The sequence below is a fragment of the Nannospalax galili genome, unplaced genomic scaffold (assembly GCF_000622305.1).
Source record: "Nannospalax galili isolate Female #2095 unplaced genomic scaffold, S.galili_v1.0 scaffold726, whole genome shotgun sequence".
Taxonomy (NCBI): domain Eukaryota; kingdom Metazoa; phylum Chordata; class Mammalia; order Rodentia; family Spalacidae; genus Nannospalax; species Nannospalax galili.
The window spans coordinates 2,049,990-2,072,261 of NW_008355253.1; the positions used below are offsets into that span (position 1 = coordinate 2,049,990).

General features: G+C 37.5%; 1 protein-coding gene across 2 annotated transcripts in view; it reads right to left on the reverse strand.

Moving 5' to 3' along the window:
* The window catches only part of Ctnna2 (catenin alpha 2), a 1,380,618-nt gene that overhangs the window by 45,326 nt on the left and 1,313,020 nt on the right, over positions 1–22,272 (reverse strand). For both annotated transcript variants that reach the window (XM_008852324.1, XM_008852323.1), the window contains exons 14-16: positions 21,920–22,033; positions 10,535–10,716; positions 2,737–2,842 (exon numbers count right to left, since the gene is read on the reverse strand). In XM_008852324.1, the coding sequence (XP_008850546.1) occupies positions 2,737–2,842; positions 10,535–10,716; positions 21,920–22,033 (402 nt within the window). The remainder of the gene's footprint in view (positions 1–2,736; positions 2,843–10,534; positions 10,717–21,919; positions 22,034–22,272) is intronic.

Genomic DNA, 22,272 nt, shown 5'->3' on the forward strand with positions numbered 1-22,272 from the left:
CAGAGACACAAATCAGACTCTATAGGCCTCATTTTATATATAAGAGAGTAGATTAAATTGGACAAAGGGCTGGGAGGGGAGGTGCAGATAGGGGAGGGGATTTATACCATTAAACTATTTTGCATAAAAATCTCAAAACTTCAATGAAAAAAAACTAAAAAACCCAGGAATCTTGACTGTGATTGTGAATTTTCTTAAAACTTTTTTTTTAAATGTTATGTGTATGAGCATATTGCCAGCATTACATTGCATATTATGGACAGTTGTTAGCTACCATGTGGGTGCTGGGATTGTAACCATGTTCTTCTGCAGCACCATCCAGTGCTGCTCTTAACCACTGAGCCATCTCTCCAGCCCCTCAATTTCTTTTCTTTTCTATTTTAACATATATTATGGAACAAGCTCTACACTGAATTATTTACATGTATTAATTCATTATACAATCACTCTGAAAGATAATAGCAAGCTAGATCCAGGATTTGTAGTCTTCTCTACAGTTCTGCAAAGATTCTGTTGGAAAAGAGAAATTGATCCTAGAATATTGGTTCACATATCTTGAGAATACTTCTTTTCTGATAAGATCCTCTGTTTCTTTCCCCCCCCCATGTACTCCTTCTTTTATTTATTTTTTTAATGGGGCTTTGGGCTACTCTAACATCACCCCCTCTGAAGAGGTATCCCTAAAATCTTTTAAGGATTAGATAAAAGCTCCCAAATACTTTCAACATTTTTGGCCTTTGGAATGGAGTATTGTTGCTAAGAGGCCCAAGGACATTGTGAGTTTTGGCCAAGAAACTGGTTACTTTTCTTTGGGGTCTTTTTTCCCTAACTGCCTAGCCAACTCCTACCTCCTATTCTTATCATCCTCTGAAGAGGTTACCCAAGTTGTGGATAAAGAATCAGGACACAGACCACCCTGGCTTCTTCCCTGCTGAACAGGGACGCAGGATGAGGCAATTGGAGTCCCTCTTCAGTGGGTCTATCTAAAAGACTCCCAAATTGCAAAACTCTTATCTGTAGGGGGGAAAGAAAGTCCTTGACTGGTGAATAAGGTGTGTGAAAGAGAAGTAGAGGCAAGAGTAATTAGCATTACAAGGTCTAGACAGGGAACTAGAAAAACTCAGAACAGGGCAATTTTCAACTGTTCATATGAGAGCCCACTGGAATTTCTTGACAAGGGCTTCCAAAAGCATCCCTCTATTGGGTTCTTCCTTTTTTTTTTTTTTTTTTCCCCAAGGCTGGACTCAAGAGTGATGGATTCAGGATTTCCTTTCAGATATTTTGATAGCTGTTGGAGTGGTTAGAAACTGTCAGTTCCCTCTCAAAGTCTTCTAGATGGGGGAGAAAACAAATTCATACATCATTTTAGAACAATAGCTGGTTGTCTCCCTTAGCTATAGGTGGGCACTACAGTATTGCAGGCCAAGATTTGAAGTCTTACATCTGAGCAGCACTTTTTGATTAGGAACAAAATAATAAACGAGAAATAATTGTCTAAATACCTTATTACATAGACTTAAGCCTAATGTCTGGGACGTGTATTCCCTTGAACTCTTGAAGGAATATACTGATGACTTTACTCTTTGGTTATACTTTCCTTTTGTAACCCAGTCTTCTGTAAAAGCAACTAGTTCTCTTAACCACTGAGCCACCTCTGCAGCCCCATGACTGTAAATTCTTTACTAGCAGTTTAATCATCTTGCAGGGGTGGTTAGTCATTATAAGGTGAGTACATGTGGTATTGATTTTAAAGCTGAGATGTTCATGATAGAAAGTGATGAGAGGACTATCCCTGAAATTAAAAGACCATGGAGAAAACTCTAATTAGGAGCCCCAACTCCAAAATCAGGAGACTAGGGGCATCTACAGAGGAAAAAAATCCAAAAATCTTTCAAGCTCTTCAGAAGGCAGCATCCATTTGTGATAATCTCTCAAGTTCATGTTCATTACTATTTCTATATAAATTACAAGATATACAATATTTTGACTTCAAAAACTTATTTTGTACTTTTAAATATACTCTTGTTGAATTGGTTCATTTCCTTTTGAAATGAAAAATGCTGAAATATATTCATGTGAGATGGAGAAGTCTTCGATTAGGTATACAGTTTGCTGGAAAATAATAGATGATGCTTTGCGAATCTGATGTTTTCTGCGATGTCTTTGAGTGTAGCTTAAAACACAGATGAAATATGTATGTCATTTTTCACAAGAATTAATCTAAATATAGTGTAGTAAGAATCATCAGTGAATTATGAAGAGTATTATAGTAAGATCAGTATTAAAATAAACGAGAGTCATGCTTTCTTATTACTACCACAATGAAATCCATGATGCTTTCTCCAACTGCCCAAATTGTTCTTCCATTCTTTCAGTTCCCCATACCCCTTGGTACTCCCCTACCCACAGTCCACACTTCAGTCGGGGTAGAATCTGCTTTTCCTCAGTATGCAGTTTAATTAGCTTTCTGAATGCGGACAGTGGAGTAACCTTCAACTCTTCCTTGACTACATTTTCTAAGTAGTTAACGCTGTTATTTTTGAGAAAATTTTGTTGGTAAGCCTTTAGAGACTTTCAAGTGTTAAGTCCACTGTTGCTGTGAGCTCGGTCTTAGCAGACACAGTCGGTAAAATATTAGGGGCTGCAAATTCATTCTGTAGAGGCTTTTTATAAGGTCCACAAAACTGATCGCAAAACTCTGACATGAATTAATGCCCACTGTTTCTCTTGTATTACCTGATCAGCCACTGCTCGGGCTAATTTGTCCATTCGAGAGCCTGCTTCTGCAATCTTCTTGGCAGCATTGATGACATCAGATGTGTTTTTCAATGGGCCTTTACCTCTGAAATAACATATGCAACACAATTAGAAATCCATTCATTGGCTGGAAACTGACAAATCTACCATAAGATGATAGTTATGCATTTACTGTGGCCTGGACCTGTTAGTGGAATTTTTATTGTTGCTTTGATTTATTCCATTTTCCTGGATGATGGTCCATTTTTTCAGAGAATATTTTCTCATAATTTCATGTGCATGTTCACATTTATCCTTTGATTCATTTCTATGCTTGTTAAAAAAAGGAATGATATTTCATGATTCTGTCATATACATTTGTATTTGTCTTTCTGAAAACCCCAACAATTATCATTTCTATTTTAGAGAACAGTTTAATTGACTGCATCAGATAATTTAATTCATCGTCTTACTTTTCCTGTTGTTCTAACAAAATATTCTGACAAAAGCAATTTAAGAGAGAAAGGGTCCATTCTGCCCATAGTTCAAGGGTCCAGTCAATCATGGAGAAGACAAAGCTCCAGAAGCTAGCGAGGCTGGTCACAGTGCATCCATAGTCATGGAGGCAGAGAGGGATGAATGTATGTTGGCTTTCTCCATTTAATACAGTCCAGAAACCCCTGCCCAGGGAGTGGCCCCAAATTCAATTATGATGGTTATTCCCACATCAATTAATGTAACCAAGATAATCCCTTACAGACATTGTCATATACTAACTTTAGTCCTGATAGTCCCTCACAAGTGTGCCCAGAGGCCTGCATCATGTAATTCAAGATTCTGTTAAATTGATAAGTAACACTGATTTTCACACTCATTCACACTCATATAGATCATAAGTGATAAATTCTAAAATAAAAGAAGTATTAAAATAATTTCAGATGTATCACCTTCCATACTGTACCCAGAATCTTCATATTATTTAATTTTTAAGTCTACTATGGCACTTTACAAGACAATTATCTCTTGAACATGTAGGAATGTTTAGCTAGAATTTGAGAAATTTTAAATTCCTGATTTAATGCACTTTGTGCTTCTGGTACTGACATGTGAAGGGTTATACTAAACACTGTGACTGTAAGTACATTTAAGTTTGCCACACCACAATATTTTCATATTCAGTTTTCAATTATGTGTTTCAATATTATATTACTCAACCTATTTAATTAGAGTATTGATTATAAAGGGAGGGGAAATCTGCTGCACCTTAGACCTTTACACAAAATGATAACTTATCTTTCCAATTTCTTGAGTGATAAATAAGGAATAGATTAAATATGCTTATACAACTTTTGAAGCATTGTTACTTTTCCTGGTCACCTTCTTTATGCACATTTAGAAGCATTTAAAGCATTTTTAAGACTACAAATCTGCATTCCTGTTAGAATGTGATGAGACACAGGGAAGAGTTACTGAAAAGTTATTTGGTTACATATCATTGGGTATATACAACATATATAATATCATTTTACAAAATGGAAGACTTAAAAGTAGAAAGGTATTTTGTTCTACTTCTCATTCTCATTTTTAATTTTTTTTCTTCTTTAGTAGCTGAAAGTAAAATAGACTAGGCTGATATTACTGTTGAAACACACTTTTAGGGAAAATCTAAATTTAAGATATTTTATTAAGCTACAGTCTTCTATGAAGTACATTAATTTTTCATTTGTTAATAAGATTTTAAAAGTGCAATAGTGATTTCACAAATGGATTTTTAAAGACCCTTGTTCAAAGCTCAGGTGCTCATTTTGTAGTTAGAGTAAAAACACAGTATGGTTTTTCATTCTGCCTCTGACTATAGTCCATGGACTCATTAGCCACACTATGAAAAAAAAATTGTTTTTTTCCAGCGTTCACACTGGAGACTCAATTTGAATTCTTGGATTTAGAATCTGTGGTAAAAGGAGGGGTAATAAAATCATCCAAATAAATGCTTTAAGGATAACACACAGATTTTTAGTTGAGAACTGAAATTCAAATGGGACTAAGGACTAAGTAACATAAACAAATGACACTTGTATGAGAAACAAGATGAGAACCTTTGAATCCTGAGCCACAATTAATCACAGATGTATTTATTGACACAACAGCAGTTCAGGATTGAGTGCAGTTCAGTGTTAGAGTACCTGCCTCATATGAATAAGGCTCTGGGTTCAATCTTTAGAACCGCAAAATATAGATAAAAGTCTACTAACAATAGCTTAAAAAAGAACAAAGGAGTAAACATTAAAAAAAAAAGAGTGAACATAACCAGAGAGGCACAATAATGACTGAATTCTATGAAATATTGCTGGAGAAAACTGAGGATGGCTCAAATACATGATGGCTCATCTCAAGTACACGAATTGAATGACTTTGTAAATGGTGATAAAAAAAAGTTTATATCCACTTGCAAATAAATGAATCTTCTAATACACAATAACACAATATATAAAATCCTTAAAATTAATCAGAGACCTAAACATAAAAGGTAGAGTATAAACCCTCAGAAAAAAATCAAGGGTAAACTTCATGATGTTGGATTTGAAAGTCGTTTCTTGGCTACCACAACATAAGTAACCAAAAAGAAAAAGTAAATTAAAAACTCTTGCCATTGGAGTACACTATCAATACAAAATGAAAATAAAGAATAAGGGAAATGTTTGCAAATACATTCTCTGCTAAGATATTAATAGTCAGACTATGTAAAGTACTGTGACAACTCAACAACAACAAAAGTATTCAATTAAAAAAAATGGGTAGAAGATTTGAACAACATTTCTCCAAAGATGACATACAATGACTATTAAGCACAAGAAAATGATGTGCACTATGACACTCTGCTTCATACCTTTTAGGATGGCTCCTACTGAAAAAACAGACATAAAGTATTCCAAATGAAAGAAAATATAAATGGTGTAGATACTACAGAAAATGACTTGATGAATCCTTGGAATTTTAAAAGTACAATTAATATAAGATCTTCCGGTTCTTCTTTAAGCAGAGACTTGAAGAAATATTTGTAATCTACATTCTGAACAATACCCAAAAGGCAGAGGCACCCAAATGTTAATGAATAAATAAACTGTGGTATATCCTTTCAAATGGGATATTATCAGCTTCTTGCATATATGACAATGTGGATGACTTTGAAAACACTAATTTAAAGAAGCCACTCACAAGAGGACAAATATGTATGATTCCACTTCTGTGGTACCTACAGTAGTCAAACCCATAGAGATTTGCAGGGTCTATGGACAGTGAGTAATGATGGGTTAGCCAGAAATGAGTACCAAAAACCTGTTTAAGAAAAATAAAAATGTTCTGTGAACAGATGACAGTGATGGATACATACCAGAACCTAATGAGGTAGAATTGTCTACTCACAATATTGTTAGTGTAGTAAACTTTATGATGCATATAACAATCAATATATTTAAACTGCCATATTTGACTAGTGGCTAATGTATCAGACAGAACAAGTCTAAATAAGTTAGAGTCATTATCAAAGCATTAAATTAAGAACTAAATAAATACAAAACAAAACAAAAACATCTAGGAAATTCAGAAGACTTACAAATTAGAGTTTTACTGTCACTAGGAATCAAAGCCCACAAAAACACTGTCTTGGTAGTCCTAGTTGCCAGTGTCAAAATGAGGACCTTTTGTTTCCCTAGAGTCCCTAGAGTAGATTTTCTATTTTGAGGAGTTTTAAAAGGTGTTTTAGAGCCAAAAATGTCAAGAATATCTAAAAGATTTTAGGGTCACCTCTTCAGGGGGCAGGAATGTCAAAGTAGCAAAAAAAAAACCATTAAAAAAGAAAACATACACGAAGTTGTCTGGAAAAAGTGATGGGGAGATATGGGAGGAGTTGGAGGGGAGGGAGTGGGCATGGATTTGATCAAAACACCTTATATGTATCTATGAAATTCTCAAAAAAATTGTTTAAAATTAAGAAAAAGGTGTTTCAGGGAATCTTGTGTCCTTCACTACTGGAGCTCTCCTATTGTTTAATGTGGAACATGTCACTAGTTTTCTTGGAAATAGAACTGCTTCCACTACACAGAATCTTGTAGCATCTCTCATTTAATCATATTTGATTTCCCCACAAAGGTCAGTATTTGGAGTCTTTCCCAAAAAGTGGTGACACCAAAAAAGGATTAGGAAAAATATTACTAAAGTACAGTAAGTTTCTATCTGCCAACTAATTTCCATTTCTTTTATGAAAAGCTAATGAGCCTTAATATCAGTGTATCATTACACTGTGAACAATCTATTCTGTACCCAGAATTCAAATTCTGAGTTAATCCAATTCTAAAAGATTTATTTATCTCACTTGTTGATATCAAATGTAACTTTCAAATAAGGAGATTCAGTGAGGATATTTGTGGTCACAGAAGCTTCTTTGGAACCATGACTCAAAAAAAAGTTCTTTAGGAAGTTTCCCCAGTTTTGGTGAGATGGCTCAGCATGTCAAAGTACCTCCTGCTCAAGTCTGATGACCTCATTTAAATGCCTGGAACTCATGATAGAAGGAGGGAACAAATTCCTAAAAATGTTGTCCTGTTACCTCCACAGGCATGCAATGGCACACATGTGCCCATGTGCTTATGTGTACATACATACAAATCATACACACACACACACACACACATACACACACATTCACACACACAGAGCATATACACACAATAATAAATAACAGGTTAAAAACATTTTCCTCAGCAAATGAATCAATATGAATATGCACAGTAAAATAACTTCATGAATTCAGGAAATTCTGAGACGTCAGGCAGGACTGCGGAACCATGAATTCAACTTATCCTAGGAGTACTGTTTAGATAATGGAACTGATGTTCAAACTAGAGACAGACAACCAAGGGTAAAGAAAGGCAGTTATTGAAGGGAAATATAAAGAGGTCTGTTGAGGGCGAGAGGAAAAATTTCGGTGCAGGTAAATTGGATAGTTGTCTTTAATGGTCAACTGTGGTTTGGCCTGACAAGGCAAGTATTGAAATTGAAGCATCAGCTCAGAGCCACTGACTGAGCACCTGACCTGAAACAGGAACACAATTTGGTAAGTGTAGGTAAATACGTGAGTTTTGAGTTTATTGGTGAGTACTTCACTTATCCAGAATGTTTCCCACTCCGTACCCAATCTCCTCTCTCTTTCAAGATAAGATAAGAACTTATTTAAGTAAGCATTTTCCCCTTGCTATTAAATTAATCTTGTTTGGGGGACACAAGACTAGTACAGGGCTATTTCTTTCTCAAAATAGCATAAGAAATATGAATTCACCCTATGTGGAAGAGAGCCTGAGCCCATGAGGTGAAAGTCAGGAGCCAAGATGGAAAAAGATGGGGGGGGGTGGTAATGGGTTTGATCGTGCATGAAGGAGTTAGTCCAAGAATAATGAAGCAGAACCTCTCCCATTTAATAACAGTGGAGTGGATTTCACTGAGATGATGGAATCAAATTAATGAAGTGGTTAAAAAGAAAGCAAGGCAATAAATGTGAGTCTGTTTTGGTCCACATGTCCTTTAAACACTTGAGTGAGGAGCTAGGCTTCAATTTCTAATCAACTGTATAGAAACTTCAAATAATAGAAAATGGTACTTAAGAAGGTTTAGATATATGAAGATGAAATTATTCCTCCTTAAAGTAGAAAATTCAAGGTCAGTAATAATGAACAAAATCAAATGCAGTGAACCTAGGTGAGCGTCCACACAAAACGCCACCATCAGCTGCTGCTTTGCAAGGGATGAGGCAGTGCAGATGGCAGTAGGAGCAGGCCTCAGTCACTGGGGCTTAATTTCCAGTCCTCACCTTCCTGTTGTTCTGCATTCAGGAGTCTTCCCCACTCCTCCTCTTGCCCTCATGGAAGGGCATACATAACACACACACACACACACACACACACACACACACACACAAGCATGTCATGCATCAGAAAAATGATAACCAGTCATGCACTGGACATTTCATTATGCAAATCAGCGCAAAAAAGATTATGTGAATTCTCTAGGAAATTGAACTAGCTTTCTTTTCACTCTTAAAATGATGCTTTGACTAATAAAAAGTCTATCTTATTCAACATCCTTGAACAAGACCCCCTTGGAATATATTTATCTTCCTGACCACAGTTATATATAATGTGAATTACAAAGTGTTCTCCTGATCTAAACTAGCAACATGACTGGATTAATTATTCACTCCAAACTAATGAGATTATTTGTTGCAGTGATGTTATTAGTAACCATCAGATAAAATACTAATAAAATGCTGAAAACAAACAAATGAAGTCACTGCAGGCCTTCGGAAGCAGCGACTGACACACTGACATCAGTGTCTGATTTGTAGGAAATTTAGACTTAAATAATGGCTCAGACTTTTTTCCTGATTGTGTGTGTGTATCTGTGTGTGTGTGTGTGTGTGTGTGTGTGTGAAATGTATTTGTGAGTCCAACAGAGACTAACCAATTGTACAAATTTGAACTTCTAGTATTCATGACATTTAAAGCTCTCGAAGGTCACATTCCTAAAACTGAAGTCATTTTCCTGGAATCAAAAACATTTTGAAGGATTTGGAAAAGAAGCCATGTAATGTCATTAGTATATATTTGACAGAGGTAAAGAGGAAAGGTGATGACACAGCGACACTCAATGTTTTATTATAACCTCTAATCAATTATGGCCTCTTCTTATCAGAAGCAGTCATGAACCATTAAAAACATCATCACTCACGAGGCGATGTCCTGACATTATTATACATCTTACATGGTTCTATTAACATACAATATACAATCATTGAAACATCTTTGTGGATGCATATTCAAAAAATACTAAAATGAATGATTTGTCCATTCCCTTTTGGAAAAATATATGTGTGTTCATATGTGTATGTATGTATGCATCTGATGTGTCATAACAGTATCTCAAGATATAGCATAAGTTTTGGCTCCAATTTTACCCCAACATACCAAGAAGCATGTACAAACAACCTGAAGTTGCAGAATTTTGACAGCAAAATTAAAAATCAGAACTTAACTTCAGGAAAAGGGCAATGGCTCCGTGGATAAAGTGCTCACTGCACAATGTGAGGACTAGAGTTTGATCCCTGAGAACCCTCATGTTAAGTTGAATATGATGACAAGCAATTATAACCCTAGCATATCTATGGTGAGATGGAAGGCAGGACAGGAGAATCCATGGAGACACAGAGGCCAGCTAGCTTGGGGCACACAGCAGCAAACAGCACCAACGTTGTCCTTTAACCTCCAGGTGCATATTACATCATGTGCACCAACTCATATACTCATACATACACATGCATGCACAGGAATTAAATCCAAACCCTGACAGGGCTTTAAATGTGCTCGGTGACACAGGTTACATTTGCAATATTTTCTTGGACTTAAAACCCCTCCTCTGAAGTTGGTCTTGTTTCATCCTTTTGTAGAGTCAGAGACTTGCTCCAAATCACTCTATCTTCTGAGTGATATTTAAATACATTTTAGACTAGCACAAATCACAAATGAGCCACCCAACCCCTGGTGTTCAATTTTAAGACAGCCTTAAGATAGATAATTTAAAAAGTAATCATTCTAAAAATGAATCTGTTCTTGACCAAGCAGGACATCACTCTAATTTGTATGTGGAAATTTATAACAGCATCAACTTGCGTTTTAATTTTTCACTATGCATTTGCATGCTTTTTACATAGTATTATGAGAACATCATTGCCTCTGTCTCTGAGTCTCACCTTGTGAAGTCCGTCATCTCCATCATGATCATGCACATTTGCTTGGCCAACACGATGATATCATTGCCGCTGTCATCCCACTTGGCCACTTCGGCATCCAACTTGCTTTTCTCTTGGTGGAATATCTCTACCTGTTCAGCTATTTTTGCTTTCTCTTCCTGTGGTAGTTGTGCCATGATGGCCTATGTGGATTACATGGGAGAAAAACATGACTAATGATAATGAGGGGAAAACAGACTGTATATTGACTCTGTTTCCTGTGAATGGCAGAGCCAGACCCTGACAAGGTTTACGGGGTGTCCCACCATTCTAGAAAAATGTATCTCTCCTTCCTAGCGAGGCCAAGAGCACAAGGTGGTCAGGTTCTCCAGCTCCCTCCCTCTCCCTTATATTAAAGATAAAGAGAGGTCTGAAAGTGCAGGCACACTGACAGTAGCAGAGCTTCCCTATCTCTTTGATGACATATGTTTGCTCAAAAGAGTCTATTCTTAACAATTTTTATATTTGGTCTCATGAAACTTTTACCAGATGAAAGAGTGCACCTCTTTCAATACTGAAATCTATTCAGAGAAGGGAAAAAGAAAGCAAATGGCCTTCCATTCCTAGGAAGGAGAGGACTTTTAAACAATATTTGAAAATCCAAGAGGGGGTAGGGTGGGAAGACTTTTATGAGTATTAACGAAGGCATCAACAGAAAGCTAACAAACCACAAAAATCTCCCCTTAGGGCACTTCAGGGATGACATACTTAATCTGAACCCTCTTCCCCAGTCCTCCTGGATGACTATGGCTCCCAGGAGAGTCTTTGAGTATACAGAGACATTGAAATGGGACAAAGTTCAGGTTGATACCCTTTATTCCTGGTACTTACACCAGAAAGTGTTTATATTTTGTTGAGCTTCCCTAATCCAAAAATCCAGGGTCCTCAAAAAATTTGAAAAATGTTGAACTAATGCTCAAAATACCAATGTTCAAAATGTTTCCAGCATCTCAGCTCTCAGATTTTCACAACTCAGGATGCTCAAGCTGAATAACATCAGGATACAGAGGTTGATTTGCAGGAGTTGTTGGGAAAGGGAATGAAGAAAGGAAAGGACTCTCCTATTCATATTCTTCATCTGACAATTTGCTGACTCTGAAATATATGTGTAAACTCCAAACCTATACTTGCAACATTTCTTGCAATACTTTGAAAATGACAGTGTGAAGAAACAAAAATAGAATTTTTTTGAGACATCTGATGCACACACTCCTAGATGAGACTGAACAAGGCCATTCTCTACCTTCTTGCAGCTCTCCTAACTACAAATGTCTATTTTGTGATCTATTTAGTGCCTCGTTATTCACATCTTTGATTTTTTTTACATTTTTTATTGAGCATTTTTCATTTCATACAACAGTTCTTCATCAAATTTAGATCCCTTTCACCATCCATGCTTCCCCTATCCCCCACACCGAACCACATGTATTCCACCATACGTGTTAAGTCCTATTCATTCAGGCATTTGTATGTAGCAGCAATCAGTCTTGAATAGTTCTCAGTCTTGTGCTGGCCTGCCACTTATTTCTCTTCTCCCCTTTGGGCCCTTGTTAAATTCAGTTGACATGAGTCCTGTACTTGATGGAACTAGAGAATTTTATATTAAGTGAAAAAATACAAATCTATAAAATCAAGTGACTTATATTCTCTCCATATGTGGATTGTAGCACCAATCCCTTACATGTGAGTATATAAATTCTGATGTAACACCAGGAGCCAGGAAAAGGGAAAGGATACACAGAGGTAAAGGAAAAGAAGGGATCTGAAAGGGAGATAGTAGGGAACAGATGTTGAATGGGGTAGTGGGAGTATTTGGCATGGAGGAGAGGAGGGAAGGACATGCAAAGGGCCATGGTATGGGGGAAGGAGGGACATCAAGAGAGAGAGGATGGTGGGAGTCAGGTGGTAATTGGGGGAGGGTGGAGATAATGGGGGTACTGTGAATAGGGAGAGAGGGAGGAGGGAGACCAGCTGGGAGAAAAAAAGAGTAGAGATGAATGAAACTTGTGGGGCTAGGAAACTTAGACAAGAAAATGATGCCCTTGAAACTCTATGAGAAATTCACAAACAATGTCAGAACATACATCTGGGAGATAGATGCTTGTGCTTTTCTTGATGGTGATTTCATGATGTAAAATGGTTCCCAGCATTCCATGTTACATGGCATGTGTGTCTTCCATTTCTTAGGAACCTAGCCCTGTATTTCTCTTAGGACCAATGATTAGGTGCTTGCTCATTTAAGTATTTATGATTGCTTTATAGAACATAACTCCTAAAAGTAAGAATAAGCTGTTGTTGCTTAAGCAACATTTTTGTAGCAGGGTCCAAGTGTCACATTTGTCTCCACTTTATGGTATCCTTCAATGGCCATGAGCAAAGGATTCACAGCTGGCACTTCAGGACTTTGGATCTGGGATTCATGTATTTTCCAGAAGGGTGATCAAGATGAAAAGATTTTACAAATGAAAACTAAAGTTATTCAAGTTTTAAGTTTTCAAAAGAAGTGAAAGGAAGCTTTCCTATCCTTTAACTATCATTTGACACAGCCTACAGTCATCTGGGAGCACACCATCAAGGGAGGAATTTCCTAATCAAATTGGCCTTTGAGCATGTCTGTGGGGAATTGTTTTAATTGTTAATTGATGTAGGTGAGCACCAGTCTCTATGCAGTTGGTTCTGAAATGTATAAAAAGCTATCTGAAGCTAAACTTGTCTATGAGTCTGCAAGGAGCATACTCCATGGTTCCTTTTTACTTCTTGGCTAAGAAGTGAATTCCTTGTCCAGAGGTGATGATGTGTGGAATAGCAAGCAGTCTTGCCTCCAAGTTCCTGGCCTGAGTCCCTGCTTTGATTTCCCTCAATAATGGACCGTGACCTAGAGTTGTAAGCTGAGTAAACCTTTCTTCATCTAAGTTGCTTTGGCTCAGTGTTTTACCACAACAACAGAAATGAAACTAGAAAAGGGGTTAGTGCTGCATTAATGTTTACATTATTTTATTATCACTTCTCTCATTTAGTTTTGCTCTCTACTGACTAGTCTTACTGAATTTGAAAAAAAAGAAATTAGAGTCCTAGAGTCTATGTGACTATCTATAAACAGAAGATAGACATAATACTTTGCAGACATACATGTATATTAGAACTGTGTTGAGATAATTTAATCTACTTAGCCATTCTAATACTATTATCCCTAATAATAATAATGGTATATAGGACAAGAGAAATTAATTAAATCCCTAACATTGCACACCTTATGATTTGAAGGACTAGAACTCAGACAAGTATGACATCATACAGCCAAACGTACTTTTCACAAAGATCCCCACTCAGCCCAGTGGGAAAAAGATAGTTGAACAATGTCTACCAATTCATGTGCCCTTGGACTGAAACTCATAGACTACAGGGAGGGGCATTTTTATTTCACTTCCAAAACTGTTTTCTTGGATCAATGGCTACGTTGAGGGTGCATCTTCTCACAGAGACTGCCCACTTACTCTCACTTGCATACATGAAAATTTACAGAGTAGGGGTCTATATATGTATATAAATTACAACTAACTTTAATGCATGCATATATACAACTTTATAGTGTAGGGGTCTATATGTTTGCTTAAATTAGAAACCAAACTGATATAAATAGTATAGTCAAAATATTTAACATTCTATTTTAAAAAGATTTTAGTGTACCTATAAAGTTTAAGAAGGTACATAATATAAAAATGAGTTCCTCATAAACTCAAATTTGCATTATTGTGTTAATAACAAGGCAAGGCATTGCATTTCTTCATTGGCTTAGATTGATTGAAATTAAGTATGTACATTTTCCCCTACTCCTAGCCCTATCTTCTAGATTCATCTTACCTCCTCATATAAAAGAGCTGCTTATATTTTATTTAAATATCATAGGTCCTAAGGAACCACCACTAAATGCATTTACTAGGTGTTGCTGTATAAAATCAAAGCAAATACTTTTAAAGTCAGTTGGGGATCTGTTCCTCAGGAGTCATGTGAGCTTGGGAGGAGCCTCTGGTTCCTTAGGCCTTTTTTTTAACCAGTTCCATCTGTGTGAGGTAAGTTAGAGGTTCTGCTCCACCATGACTGGCTTCACTTGGAAGCATTTAGGAAATGTTTCCTCTGTGTTGACCCTCCTCATTGCAGACTGGACACTGGTTCAAGTCAATCTGGTGAGGTCTTCATGGCCTCCATGAACAAGAAGTCAGATGACTCACCCCAGTTACAGGGCATTTCAAGAGATGCTTGATTAATTTGGGCCAACTGTATAGTCTTATACACCCCAAAGGAAAGTATAATCAAAGATTAAAATGATAGTAAATTTAAGAATTCAAGGGATTACACTTCCAAGACATTAGACTTAAGTCCTTATAAGATGTTATTTAAACAATTATTTCTCATTAATGAATTTGTTCATAACAATAAAATACTACTCAGAATAAAAAATAATAAAACAAAAAGAACAACAAAAAAAACCCCCAAAACTTCAAATCTTGGTCTGCAGTACTGTAGTGCCCACCTGCAGCTAAGGGAAACAAGCTACTATTGTTCTAAAATGCTGGCTAAATTTATTTTCTCTTTCTGTCTAGAAGTCATTTAAGAGGAAACTGATTCTCGACATTCCAATAGCTATCAAAGTGCCTGAAAACAAATTCTGAGTTCATCACTCCAGTCCAGCTAGGCGGCCAAAAGAAAATGAGGAGGAACTCAATAGATAGATGCTTTTGGAAGCCCTCAACAACAAAAAAATTCTAATGGACTTTGATTTAGACATTTGAAATTTGCCCTGTTCTGGCTTTTTTTATGGTTCTCTATCTAGAACTTGTAATGCTAATTACTCTTGCCTATACTTTTCCTTCACATCTCCTAGGCACCAGTCAAGGATTTTCTTTTCTCCCTAAAGTTAAGAGTTATGCAATTTGGGAGTCTTTTAGATAGACCCACTGCAGGGGTACCCCAATTGCCACACCCCATCCCCCTATTCAGCATGTAAGAAGCCAGAGCAGTCTTCGTCTTGATTCCTTATTGGCAATTTGGGTAAGCCCTTCATAGGATGATGTGATAAGAACAGGAAGTAGAAATTGGCTAGACAGGGTAAAAAGGCCCCAAAAGAAAAACGGCCAGGTTCTTTCATGGCTAAAAGCCAAAATGTCCTTGGTCTTCTTAGCAGCCTGGTCTGTATCAAAGTCCAGAAATGCCAGATGTATTTGAGAGCTCTTGTCTAATTCCTAAAACTTTTAAGATTACCTCTTCTGGGTGGGGAAGAGGGGTATTAAATTCCATGTTTGAGTGTAATTGAGTTTTGCTGGTTGATACTCCTCCTAACCTTTATGGTGGGTCCATGCCTCCTAATATAACTAGATATATCAAGACATGTCTAAATGCCATCAAAATTATGGTTTTGAGGACCCAATATTAGCATCGAAATCAGAATGAGTCAACAATTTGACTCATGTCCCAGAGACACTGGGGAATATAACGACCTGAGCTCCTCCATTTTGTGTAAGTTTAACTGATTGAGAATATAAAATCTGTAGTCTGTTGAAAGACTCACCTTTCCAGTTCCACTGGTGAATAGTCTGGTCATAGGACCACCCCAGGAAGGTGGGTCCACCTTAAATTATGCTAAATAGATGGGTGTAATACCTAGTACATTAATGAGATATCTAATTTTTCCTGCCTGGAAACCCACCTCCTAGCACAGAACTTCTGGAGCAGCCACAGTCATGTAGTCTGTAAGTCTGTCCACTTTTCTGAATTCTTCAGAAAAGCATAATCTTTCCTTTTCTTTTCTATATCCTTTTTCTAACCATGTTTTCTTTAAGGCTTTGGGCTGCCTCTGGTATATTTCTTTACCTTTTCTAAAACCTCTTTCTCCCAGCCATGTGGCTGCCAGTCAGCCATGTGTCTGACCACACAGGCTGTAAACCTGCATGGCTTACTGGCATTTTTTCCTTCTCCCCACCGTTCTCTTCCTCAAGGCTGCTGCCAAGGCTACTGGGTTGCCTCCCCACTCAAGGATTTTTCTTTAAAATTCTAATAAAACTGTTAAAGCTTTAAAAAAAAGGAAATCTAAAAACCTTTAAGACTACTAGTCCACTCCCGACTGTCCCGGTGGAAGACAATATACTCAAAGTAAGGTTATGCACTGTACACTTCCGTGCCAACTTAATTTAACACTTGAATATTAATGACCTTGCTTTTCTCTTTGATTTTTATTACTGTTCCACCCCTGTTTCCCAGATGTACTTCCCAAAGGTACAGCCTTCACTTCCTGTTCAGAGGAGAAATTCAAGTATGTTCTGACAGACGCTTGACTATCTTCCTGCAAACTGCATCAAACTCATTGAGAAAGCCAGAAATGGCAGGCAGTTTCTGAGGACAGAATTCTAAAGAAAGACTGGCCCATTCCAAGCAGATTTGCAAGAGAGATGTTATTTTGACTGGAGGGGTGATCGACCCACATGATGCACTTAATGGGGTGTGACTGGGGTGCAAGTGTCATTATATTCCCTTCTGCTTATGTAGCTATCAATGAACTGAAAGCTACTGGCTTTTAAAAATTCATAGTTGACCTTTTCTGAAACTGGAATTTAAAAAAAAGGTTATCTGTAAACAGTAGATCATAAACTCAAAAATTTTCAAGTTAATCAAATTAAAATTCAACACATGAGTTTTAATTAGGTCTTATCAATGTAACTCAGGAGTTTGAAATGTTAACACATTAAAGCCATTCTAGCTAAGGGAAAGAAATAGATGGCTGCCTACACTAAAGTCAAATCCAATATGAGATCATACAATTGTTCATTCCTTCAAGTTAAGGCAACAAGAGAAAAGTTATTTTCATTGCCAAGGGGAAGAGAGATAAATCAGCTTTTCTCAGTGATCACCAGAGGCAGGCTGAGAATTTTGGCTGCTTCTATCTACATTAGCCAAGCATTGCTATCCTGGTTGTTCATCTGGCTGATTTGGGAGCCAAACTGAGTCCCACAGGGACTCGGGACTTTTAGCTGAGGTTCACAGTTTTGCTCTGAATAGTCAAATCTCTTATTCCTGTGATTAATATAATAAACTCTACTATTAACATAAGTGTTAGTTATCAGTACAAAATGGCAACCATCCAAATCTTCAATCTAAATTTCCAGGCACATGTAATTATTTCCCTAAAGTCCACCTTTGAAGTTCATAGGTCCTGAACTGACAACAGTTGCTTTCTTTAGCACAGAACAGTTTAACATTAGTTCTTCAAGTCTAAGAAAATATATCAAATGGGCATTCTGTTGCATAGAACTGTCCTCTGACTGCCAAGATAGACTGGCAAGCTATAGATAGAAGCTTCCTTCCCAAGCTTGGTTGCATATGCTTGCCTAGGATTATAAACCTGACGGTGGACCTTCTGCAGAAAGGGCGGGGCAGGGAGAATCAGCCACCCTTCCAAATCCAGTCTGCCCTAACTGTATGGGGGGAGGGGCTAAGGGTATATTAATGAAAAGTCTTGTGCCCTCACCATTTTGGACGGCTGCTGGAAAGTTGATCCACGCTGGGATGGGGGTGTCACCCACACTTCTGTAAGGACCCTCTCACCATTGTTCTGTGTGGAAGCCCAATAAACTCTTTAGCTCCCCAAACTGTAGTTTGGAGAAATTATACCTCGTTTTGTCATAAGGACAATGGGAGGAAGGGGCCAGATGGACATTTGCACCTCCCAGAAGGAATTTTAGCAACACATTCTATGTGCCATTTCTCCTCATTTGGCTTTAAAGAAGAGTAATAAATATAAATAGTCAAAGAATTGAGTTCTTTGGTTTTCTCCAGTCTTAGTGTGTGAACTGGAGAAGTAAGGTTCTGCTTATGGAGGCACAAATTCCCATGATGGCCTGACTGATCCAGCTTTTTGTTAAGTCATCTGGCTGACCTCCAATGAATGAACACCTCAAGCTACCAGAAACATCATCCTCATCATCAGTATGGCAATATGTATAGCTATGTGACAAACTCTGTGACATACCTTCTAATGTCATTGGGGTAGAAAGCTATGTATCTGACTTTGTCAGACTATGTATCAACTTTAGTTTTAATTGACAGCATGTCACAATTTAGAATCACCTGAAACAAGAGTCTCACCAAGGGACTGATTGTCTAAATCAAGTTGGTCAGTGGGTGTGTCTGTGGGGATTGTCTTGATTGATAGGACAAGACCCAATCTGAAAATGGGCAGCCCTATTCCCTAGTTTGGGGCCTTCAATTGTTTAAGAAAAAAGAAAGATAGTGCACATGTATGCATACATGCATTTATTCTCACTTTGCTTTTCATTGGGGATGTGAGTAGTTTCTTCAGGTTCCTGCCTTTATTTTCCCACAGTGGTGGACTGGAATGTTTACCTAGAAGAAACCCTTTCTCCCCAAAGTTTCTTTTTTCAGGATATTTTATCACAGCAACAGAAATGAAACTAGGACAGGAGGTATCAGCAGGGGAGTTTGAACACACATGGGCACTACCCCATTGGAGAAGAGGTACTGAAAGATTAAGATCCTGTCAAAGTTACACAGATTTACCAAATCCATATTTAAAAACCAGGCCTGCACAATTGCAAGAAATATATTCTAGAACTAAGGTTAAGAGCTGGAGAGTTAACTTAAACTATGTCAATCTATAACGAAACAGTCTATGTCAAGATAACTTCAGTGCATTATCAGCTTTCCAGTATCCATTCTCATTTCTCTTCCCACCTCCCTTCAAAATGAAAGAAGAGAGAACTGGGAGATGGATCAGTGGTTAAGAGTGCTTACTACACAAGCATGATGACCTGAGTTTGGAGCTCCAGCACCCATGTAAAAAGCCAGGCAGGGTGGCACATCTGTCAGAAATGCAGAAAAACAGTAGACAGAGTCATATAAAGGAAATAAGACATTCTCTAATTCTAGAATTTGAGATTAATGGTGGGGAGGGTTCTGAAAGTTTATTATCAATATTTTACATTAATTTATCATTTTCAGAGAGGAAGATTTCTCTGAATAAGAACATGAAATAAGGCCATTAGCAGGAAAGACTGGGAGTAAATAACACCTTTGTCAAACACAAAGTTGACTTCTTCCACAGTTTTGAGTGGTTTACCACATATTGGTGGTCAAAACCTCTACCATATATCACACTGGTGATTTGATGCACCATCTTATTTCCAATGTAACAGCCATAATTCTGTCTCATAATTGTATGTATTTGGCCATATTTAATCACAGGCTAAAGAAGCCTGGCTGAGGAAGCAAAGCTGTCAGCTCCAAGTGAATCACATGAAATGGACCTCCAAGACAAATAAGCAAGTACTGGGCAGAACAACTTTGTTCTTACTCTTTTAGGTCCTAGTAATATTTCATTTGGAAAAAAAATGACAATAGAGTTTAGAAGGGATCAAGATGAACCAGTTCAATTTTGTTTTCACCCATCATCACTGACCTGATACCTAATGTAAAAAGGATGTGTGAAAAAGAAGTTATTTCAACTCTATTAGAGGTGGATTATCTGAGACATCATCACAAGACAGTGATTACAAAGCAAGAAAGTGCTTGTGTAATATGTCCTGTCCTTTGAGGAAACACCCAGTGTAACCAGGACTACAGTTAATGAAATTAACTTTGGATTGATTAATGGTTGGATAAATTACTCAAACTTGTCCTTTGCCATTGACATAAAAATGTAGTGTTTACTTAATTTTAAAGATGAATTGGTTTGATAAATCAGTTTGGTGCTATGCCAACAGCCTCAAAAGATTCTTGCTTAATGACTTTCCCAATTTTGTAGATTTTAGGGAAGACTGAAGAGATTGTGGGGAATTTTTAACGGAGTTTCTATGCCTCCTTGCACTTTACTCTCATGATCCTGTGGTCAGAAGGGACTTTCCCTTCTAATAAATGGTAATAATCAGAGACCATCTTTCCTGAACACTTACTATATGCAATATGTTATCCCTATTATTTTGTAAAGATTAAGTAACCTTCATGAGAATGATGTCAAGTAAGTCTACTGTTCACATAGATTATGTATCTGAAAAATCAGGACATTCAAGTGATACAAAGCTCTGAACATGGTGATACCTCTAGCTTTTACAGGTTAAAAAACTTATTTGAAAACCCTCCAGTCAATTAGGGATAGAATCCAAGGAAGCATTCTACCACTGAACAGCAGCCTCTGTTCTTGGCTTATTCACATAGGGCCTCAATATATACAACAGGCTGGCTAGGAATTCACAGTCATACTGGTTTCAGTGTCTGCACCAATTTGTATTTGTCCTTGCAGTGTGTAAGGGTTCCTTTCCCCCTCACATTCTTGTCAGCATCTATCATTTTGTTACTATTATTATTACTGCTGATAGCCATTCTAACTTCCATTTTTCTGATGGATAAAAAACTTGGCTATTTTTCATTGGCCATTTGTACTTCATATTTTGAGAACTTTCTATTCTTCTTGTGTTTTCTCAAGTAAAATTTAACAGAATTAGAACATCTAATTTTCAGTTATACAAAATGTGACTGTTTTTGCTATATGACAACTGAATCCTTATGATGAGGGCTATGTCATGGTCTGACACAATCCTTAGGTGTCTGCCACCTGTGTAAATTTTTATTTACCCTGCATAAAATGTAGCTGACCTTACTGGTTATACAATACATATCTGGGATGTGTATTGTACTACATATTATGTTAGTGGACCATATCACAGAATGATAAACTGTTAGAGCTGATACTTTCCATTTCTTGATATTCACATATATTTCTGTAACTTCTCTTCTAACACTTGGCAGAACTATTGGCCCTGGCAACAGGTAGGTATTAGGAGGAAAAAAGTTTTCCCACTTACCTAGTAACTTCAAAGCAGTGTGGTCTTAAATATCATAGAATCTACCCTCTAGGCTAGGAGGCAATAGTCCAGTGCAGGGCAGTACTCTAATTCTCCATTTAACTTTGCCTTTGGTGGTGTTCATAAGCTTAGAGACTTTCCTTAGGATAATGGCAACTACAATGCAAAATTTAAATATTACAGTGCTCCCTGACTATGTAGTCATGATCTCCAAGCCAAATACAGTTCACTATTGGAGTTTGCTTTGATGCAGCTGCTATGTTCAAGGGATAGGGACTGAGGAGGGGTAAACGGAAGCAAGAGCAATGGTGGTTCTGCCCACTCTGCAGTTTGTGTTGCCTCAAACAACCTCCAAGAAAATCCAGATTTCTAAGCCATGGATTTCTGGATTTCCACAACCTAGAATTCAGAAATTCATCCAGCTATTTGTCTGAACTTTCCCCTATGCAGTAAACCAAAATCCCGACTGTCTACTCACCCGTGCACTCTGTCCTGCAATGAGCTGGTCATCTTCAGTCTGAACACTTGTCCGACTGCGCACATCATAATCTTCCTGTTCAAAGTCAGAATCATCCTCCAATTCTTCTGGGGTCTAAATAACAACAGAAAAATCAAAATACTTTTAAAAACTGAACTGATACTCTTCACTCTTAGCCCTACATTTCATTACAAAGTCTAGGGGCTGGGCGTGGTGGTGCACACCTTTAATCCCAGCACTGGGGAGGCAGAGGCAGGCGGATCTCTGTGAGTTCAAGGCCAGCCTGGTCTACATAGTGAGTTCCAGGACAGCTGAGTCTACAGGGAGACCCTGTCTCAAAAAGACAAAAAAAA